We start from the raw sequence: 8,439 nt of genomic DNA, 5'->3' as shown, positions 1-8,439 counted from the left end.
TGAAATCTTAAAATTGGTGCTGCAAAAACATATATAGTAAAAATAACTCAACTGTAGTCTGAGTTGAATTGTAAAAGGATGACTTATTGAGGAATAATCTTGTGCCTTTCCTAGATCAGATTAATATCCTATTAACTGTGTGGGAGGGAAAGAGTCTCACCAGAAGGCTCTTCTGTGTGCTCTGCAAAGACCTTCATTGTGATTTATCCAGTCTTCATAAGTTACACAAACATTGCCGAATCTCAAAAATTTTTAGGTAGTTATAATTCAGTCAATTAATATGCAAATACTACTCTAAGCCTGTAGCACGCTGAGTTTAATTTCACAGAAAACAAAATATGTTTTTTAAAATGCAACGCACGCTGCTGTTCTTACAGGTAAGAACATTTGTGCAAATGCTAGGATGAGGAATCCTTAATTATCACTAACCAATAATAGGGAAGCAAAAGGTTGTAAGTAATCCTTTATTACGCATTTTTATTAGTAAGTATTGGTATTTGGGGCATGCACACTAACACTGTAACAATTATATCTATCACAGCATTACAACAGAAATTATCCGAAACCTTGTATTTTTGCATTTTGTGAACAGTGTTTACTGCTTCTGCAGTCTTATTTGAGATTCAAACCAAACTCCCTGGTAGTCAGGCTGATAAAGATATCCACCTCAAAAAATGACCAGCCAAGATTTTGGCACAAATTGCTCTAAGTTATATTACACCAGGGGATGCCACCAGTGAAGACACAGTACCAAAATTTGTGATGGAACTTGAATTATTTCTGAAAAGGGAATAGAGCGATTCATCGTCCAGCAATTACTTAGAAGCAAGACAGTAAATAATCCAGATGTACTTATTTTTTATAGTCTTATTTGTTGTTATTACTGGAGGAAGATCTAGGGATATCTTCTTTGCCTATACAGAACCAGTCATGCTTACAGCAAACACCATCATTTAAAACCAAAGCCACATTGAAATGCCAATGCATAAAGACAGTCAATTGTCTGGGACAGACCATCTCAATTTGCAAGGCTTGTGACAGTCCAAGATGCTGCCATTCTTTGCTATCATTCTGCCCATTTCTTCAGGGCAAATGCCACAGTAACAGAATGGAATGTGTGCTGAGTGTTAGCTTTTACTTTTTCAGCCAAACACCAGACTTCCCACCAAAACACATAAATGGGGGCACCAGCATGTCTGTCAACACCGCTGCAACAATGGCGACGGGTACTGGAGAAGGGATAAACAGTTCTCACTGCAGCAGTTCTGCCCATGAACTGGCATCCCCATGAGCACGAATGGAGACTTCACCTTTCAAAAGCCAAGTACTGGAAAATGTTTGAGGTACCTTTGCATTTTCAACAATGTGTAAGTTAGGGACAAAGTTTCACCTCTTGCATTAGAATTACACTGGCAGAAGTTCACATCAACAGCTGCCAGAGTGACATCTAACACCTAACACATAACTGCAATACAATCTAATGTACAAACATGTTATCCTGAGACATTATATAGCTGATAACTCTTTTTTTGCACAGATTAAAAGTTGTAGGAGTCATGAGAAGAACAAATATAGATACGTGCTCAGGAGAAAAGGACAATTTTGTACTACTAAGCCACAATTCTTTCTAAATGGATGAAGTCTTGCCAGTAGTATAAAAATAGCTTTCCAAGATTAATACAAATTCAAATGAAACCTAAGAAGACATGCACAATGTAGTTAACAAACATGTTGCATCCTGCATTCTCTGAAATTTAAGTGAAATTGTTTATGAATAATTGTATTTATTAATACTACTCCCACTGAAGTAGGAGTTCTTAAGGATGAAAATCTATTTATGCAGATAACTAGTATAAGATGGACAGGGCAATATGAGCATTTTAAACTGCTGTCATTGGACAGAAAAATAATTCAAATTCTGTGGCAAAGTTACTTTTTCCATTTGACAGGTTCCCAAATTCCTCTACTTTCAATGCATAGAACTCTTCTTCAACAGGGTAATAAATAAATGTTCTTATTTACAGTAGGTAGTTCACAGAACAGAAGGAAAGATAACTTTCACTACAGAGAAAAACTTATAAAGGAACAAGACTCTAAATGTTTCCAACTTTTTCATCCCTACCTCTCTCCATATGTTTATTAATATAAATTTAAGTCTTCCAACAAAAATATAGTCGCATATAACAAGGGATCAAAACCCTTCCCCAGTTTCAGAATCAGGATAGTATGGACAGGCATTACCAAACAATGCTGAATTTGAAAGAACAGATCCTGGTGCAAATTCAACTTCTGGCTGAAAAACACTGATACAGTTAATTCTCATAGATTTTATTCTTTTTTAATCCCTCTACTGAAGATGCCCTTCCACTCCAAAATACAGTTTTATTTGGAACAACAGTGAAAATCCTCATCAGTTAAAAACCTGGTATAAGTTAGAAATGCTATTCTTCATGTTCTTAAAGCCCTTGCACACACAGAAGAAAATGAATGCCACAACTGGGTCACATCAAGTAAAAATATAATTTTTGAAAAGTATTTTTCATTGCAAAACCTGTCAATTCTGTAAACCACGGACTACAATTCTCTTAATTTCTCTTTTAGATCTTATTTTAAGCAGAGGCAAAAGGCAATAAGAATTAGAAGACAATAGGAGAAGATGAAGAAGTTTAAATCCCATACCTGCCAGCTTGACTTTAAACATGAAGAATACAGAACCACAGAATAATTATTCAGCCTGGAACAGACCTCAGGAAGTTGCAGTCCAATCTCCTTATCAGAGCAGAGTTAGCACAAGGCTGCAATCAGGCAAAAAGGTTTAAACCGAAATGCACTATCCCCCTTAAAGCAGTTGAATTGAGTATATAGTAAATGTGCCTCCGGTAAAGTGAACAGTTTTTAACTACGTGCATATTCAAGAAGAAAAATGGAGCAGCTGGGTAGTTGAATATACACAGAGTGTACATACCTAACCTCTTCCTGAAGACAAGTACACTTAACAAGAGAACTTCAAATTAAATCATGCCTATCTTAAGGGTGAGTTTTATACAGGAGTCTAGTTCTTCTAAGCACAGGCTGCATTGGTCACTGTGCAAAATTCCTAAACTCTGAACAGACGTTAGTAAGAATTTTCACTTAATACTGTGGCAAAACCACATAACCATAAAAAGCAAGAAACAAGTGCAAAAATTCATACATCATGTTCTCATTTTTAATTTAGTAATTATTGAATTGTTTCAGAGCAGGCACTGCATTGCTTCAAACACAATCAAGTATCATTGAAATAATGTCGAAAAATAACCTCTTCACCTCGGTATACACACGCGCATATACACAAACATACACAAATTAATTTAGAAAATATGTACATATGTGTTTTTCAGGAAGCAACTCAAAGAACTGTACCACAAAAAATTATTTTCTGTACTCTGACACACTAAAAATTATAATCCATTTCTCTGAAGACAGGGTTTAAGGACACAAAATGCCATGCAGCACTATTTAGTAGAAAATAAACTGGTAAATAAATTTATCGATTTACAGCTTAAAGAATACACAGAACTCCTTAAATAAAACAAATGCAAATTTACCAGAAATATTTACTGTCCTTGAGCTATGCAGGCCCCAGTTAATTGTGTTAACTGAAGCTTATCCCCTTTGTAGAAAACAGCAAGGAAGTATATGACTGGAAATTCAGGATACTTTATTTTCTGTTACTGGCAGCAAAGTTGGTTCAAGAAAGGAGTATCCTTGTTGAATCTGGGTCTGAAAGTCCATCATCTTGATTAGTTGTCTCATAATCACCCACATTATCAGCTAATTCAACGTCTTCATCATTACTCTCTGCGCTGTAATCAACTTCTTCAAGGAAGCGAGGCTCATCTTCATCCAAGACATATGTAGTGGGGCTATAACAAACAAGAAGCTCCATGAAGCATGTGAAAAGTATTGTTTGGATTAACACATTCAGACCATGTGCCCTGTCCCTCTCCTGACACACAGTAATCCAAAAATTACCTTAGGAAAGGGGCAGATTACCTGAAAGGGGACTGGCTTTTTAGTTGCTTGTAAAACAACTGAGAGACAAACCCATGCTTGTAATGCCATTCTACTAATTAATTAGTCACATACAACTCATTATCCAAATGTACCATGACAAATCCGCTACACTAATGGCCCGTAAGAACTTAATGCAAATACAGCAGTACCAGAAATTGCTGAAGAACCCAACTACCTAAGGACACAGCCATTGCGGCTGAGTTTTACTGAAACACACACTTTACTGAAAAGCACTGTAACCAATTACTTTACACATATCAGAGATGACAGAACAAGGGATCATGGTTACACCTACAATTAAGTTCCTACACGAATCACTAAACTCCCATCAGATTCTCACACATTTGTATCCTGGCAAAACTTAAAATTTGTCAATCCTTGCAACTCTGAGGCAATGTACTTGGTGAACTGATGCTCTGCCTACAGAATGGTCTATGCCCCTAACTAATAGTGTCAAAGAACAAGAGGATTAACACCTTTAGTGTTAACTGGAAAAAGGTTAAAATACAACTTTCTAATCCTCTCACCTCCCTAGAACAGAGACAGGGATGACGGAGGAGGCAGAAAAGTGTTTTCCAGATCCACTTTTACTTGGGACATAAAAAGTTATCTGCTTATATGCACTAAGTACTCCTAAATATTTCATAAGTATTTTTACATTCATTTTAAGCCCGAAAAAGATTTTGTAATGCATTTTACCTAATAATCAAATCGCACATAACTCATACAAAACAGTGAGAAAGTTTTTATAGAGAAACATCATAAAGAACTTGCAGAAATATTTGCATATTAATTTTGATTAATTTTCTCTGAAGATACACAAAACCTAGCTTGGCTGTGGCTTTATAATTGAAAGGACAAATCAATGCTTCTTTCTAAAGACCTTTTAGGAGCTCAGCTGTACCACTTCAAATCTGAAATGCTATCTCTATTCAAGATAAATTTCACAGTATTCCTCCTCTACCTGTAACCTCAATGACATGTCACACTGTAGCATTTTGTACTGCTGACAGTTAATTCAAATACTAGGAGAAAAACTGTTCCCTAGCTTAGCGGGGAAAAAAAATATTTACATTCAAAACTATCAGTATCATGGTTCACTAAACAAGCCTGCACTCTATTAGCTATAGAAAACAGAAAGCTCCACAAATCAATATACTTTATAAGTTATTTAGGTTGTAATTAGAGCAATAACCTACTGTTGGCTAAAGAACTGGGCATTTGAAACAAAATTGTTTCCATTTAGGAGAGAAAAAGAATGAAGAAAATAACCAGGATCTTTGCTAAGAAGTCTCTTTCATTTCACATATGGGGAACCTGACATACAGCAAGGATACACGTTTTGCATGAAGCACCTGTGGGAAAACCAGCAAAGGAATACAAATTTTTTGTTCTTTCATCCTGTGGTGCTTTCTGCCCTAGGAAGTCACCACCTACCTACCTTTAAGGAAAGAAGAAGCTGGGGAAAGAAAAAAAATTAAATGTTTCATTTATTTTAAGAAACAAATGAAAGGGACTTCACCAGGTGTATCACATTCTGACAAGTCCACAGATTTTTTTCAATTTGTGCTTCTCATCACTTTACACAGGTACCGATCAATTAATTTTTGTACGCAAGGAATCCACATTTCAGTTGAAATCACACAGAACAGAGTGTGTAATTCACAGGAAATGGAGCCATTAAATCTGAATGTTGACCCAATATAATGTCATAATTCTGAACACTGACAGAAAACTACAATGAGCTATGTCAAGGAGAAATATTCAACCAGTAACAATGGGATGTTTAAGGCATTAGAGCAATCACTTATAAAAATTCATCTTAGTGAGGTATATAGAACAGTAAAGCTCTTAAAAATTCTATCTACTTTTTTTAGTTAATGTCATTATTTGAATACTAAACTAAGATAGTTCATCCTGTTAAGAGAAAGCAAGCAACAAAGCCTACCTTATGGAAAAAACCCACAGAACTGGACATACAAGGAAACCACATAGTTCAGCTATTCAAAGTGTCTTGTCATTTCACATAATATGTCCTGTGTTATATCATCTTGAAAAAAAGTATACACAAGTATACTTATTCAATATACTTTTTTTAATAGTTGTATCCATTTATTTTTCCTGCTCATGTATGTGTAAACATGTAGGCAGGCCACTAACTTCTGAACATTCAGGCACTGTGAGCAGTCATAAAAAGCCAATCTGTTTGCACTTACACATTTTAGACATTTGCTCTGGCACATGTACATCTAGAACTGAGGGATACGTTTCACATTTAATACAGCAAAAATCAACATTATCTGTTATTTTCTCTATTCAAGAGAAGTACCATTAGAATAGATCAAAGATTAGAACAGATGTTACTTAAAAAGCTACATAAACCTTTAAAATAAAAACTGTCTCTGAAATCTGCTGCATAACAGTCTTTGATTCCTACCACCATCCAGAGCAACACACCACAACTTCTCAACTGTGTATTACTCAAATAATACTATAATATTTACTAAGGTTATTTTTTCCTCTTTCCTTTCTAAGTTTTCATTCCTCATAAAACTGTATCCAAACTGTGTCACATACTACTTGTATGTTTCCTTTCCCATGAGATGTTGTCTTTTGAGGTAGCAAATGTTAGCCCTGAATATTTAACTTTTCAGTAATCTCTGTTCCAAAGCTTAGCATGAATCTGAGAAGTGTAATTAGTATTCCACTGTTTTACTGAGGTTGGATCACAAGAAATATAGAAATCAAATACCTGAAAAAATGTCTTACTGTTTAATCAAATTCTTTATTTGCCTCCCTGCTGCTCCCCACCCTCAGCGTATCTTGTAGCGATATGTTTTTAGCTGCTGTCATGCTGATTCTATGGGTTTTAATTTCCTAACTTTTCCCTTGGGCTCCTTCTAATTAACTTTGCTCAATAATCCTTCTTCCTCTACTCCTACACCTCCTGCTTTTTCTTTTAAAAGGAAACTATTATTTTGCTCAGGCTAGCAGAGGTTGTTTATCCCACACCTACAACACTGTAATGCAAAGGATACCATGATCTGTGTATTTTCTTTGAAGTCATGGCTGTTGAAAGAGAATACTACATGAAATTCTGAAGTTCTGCATATCTTACCGTAAACAACATTTTATGGGTAAAAAGATGAATTCCTAAATGCCTGATTAATACACCTGATATAATACTATGGTCTTCAAGTTTATTAAGAACTTTAGGAATATCTCTTTCATTTAATAGAATATTTTCTTTATCACCTGCCATTAAATACACTGTATTTAGGAATTAACACAATATTTTTCTAAAATGTATTTTAATTATTAATTAAAGCATACTTTAATAATTAAGGACAGGCAGGCACACAGAGCAGTGATAGCAGCAACAGCAGTGGTAGCCATGGCAAGTTCTGGGGGCTGAACAAGCTGGGCAGGGCCTCCACAGTCAGAGAAACATGAGGAAGAGCTGAGAGACCCACCAGGAACCATCAGCTCTCATGAGTGAGGCTGACATGGCATGAGTGTTGCCAGCAGATTTAAATGGCCCCAGAGAGTGCGAGTTACCAGGGTGTGGTGCCGTGGTCAGGACAGGGCGCAGCAGATCTCCAGGAAGGGCACACAGAAAAGGCCACTTAATTCTGCTTGGGGAAGAAGACAAAGCAGTCTTCTTCACTAACAAAAATGGCATCTACACATCACAGCTGCCAGACTAAAGCCAAGAGAGACCACAGCTACCTTGGGTATATGTCTAGACCCAAACAAACTTGCTGAAGACTAAAAGAAACCACCTGGACCTTCAGCTGCAGGAAACTCCATCATCAAAGTACCCCCAGGCCCTGAAGGCAGGGATAGAGGTCATGGGTGCAAGTGTGCCCAGACAGATAACCAGCCTTTTGTCCAGGTTGCCACGTTGTGTGAGAAGCTCATCATGCAGAATGTGATCTGGGAATCCAAGCAGGAAACTGAGGTATGGGATTATGCACTGACAAGCAGAGAAGCAGCTTCTGCTTTAAGACCTTGGAAACAGAAGGTACATTACCATCCAACCCTGAGATAGGCTTTGTTGATTTGTAAGGCAAGGGAGACTGGACTTTCATCTCTGCTTGGAGCAAAAGAAAAAGTCTCCCCCTTGCTACCAAATTGCCCCCACCTAATAAATATGACAGTATGAGGCCCAGAGGAGAAAACTCCACAATAAGTAGTTGAGAACAAGAAAATGAGAATGATGCAAAACTGGTACAATCAACCATATGAATATATGAGAATGAGCGCCACCAAAAGTGTATGAAGCATGGTAATTACTGGTGAATTCTCAGTGACACACATGGAAGCAGCCATTTACCCTCCAGCCTCTCTAGCAAGATTTGCTGCCTATTAGGGCCACATTCA

General features: G+C 36.8%; 1 protein-coding gene across 7 annotated transcripts in view; it reads right to left on the bottom strand.

The window, feature by feature from the left end:
• Positions 1–3,190: 3,190 nt before the first annotated feature.
• Positions 3,191–8,439, bottom strand: part of AGTPBP1 (ATP/GTP binding carboxypeptidase 1) — a 63,551-nt gene continuing 58,302 nt past the window's right edge. For 5 of the 7 annotated variants that reach the window (XM_050986695.1, XM_050986694.1, XM_050986697.1 and 2 more), the window contains one exon: positions 3,191–3,905. In XM_050986695.1, coding sequence (XP_050842652.1) covers positions 3,731–3,905 — 175 coding nt within the window. In that variant the 3' untranslated portion in view covers positions 3,191–3,730. The remainder of the gene's footprint in view (positions 3,906–8,439) is intronic. The other 2 variants (XM_050986696.1, XM_050986700.1) reach the window with 1 other exon arrangement.

The sequence above is a fragment of the Serinus canaria genome, chromosome Z (assembly GCF_022539315.1).
Source record: "Serinus canaria isolate serCan28SL12 chromosome Z, serCan2020, whole genome shotgun sequence".
NCBI lineage: Eukaryota > Metazoa > Chordata > Aves > Passeriformes > Fringillidae > Serinus > Serinus canaria.
Note: the sequence above shows the minus strand (reverse complement) of the source record. Positions and strands in the feature narration are given on the sequence as shown.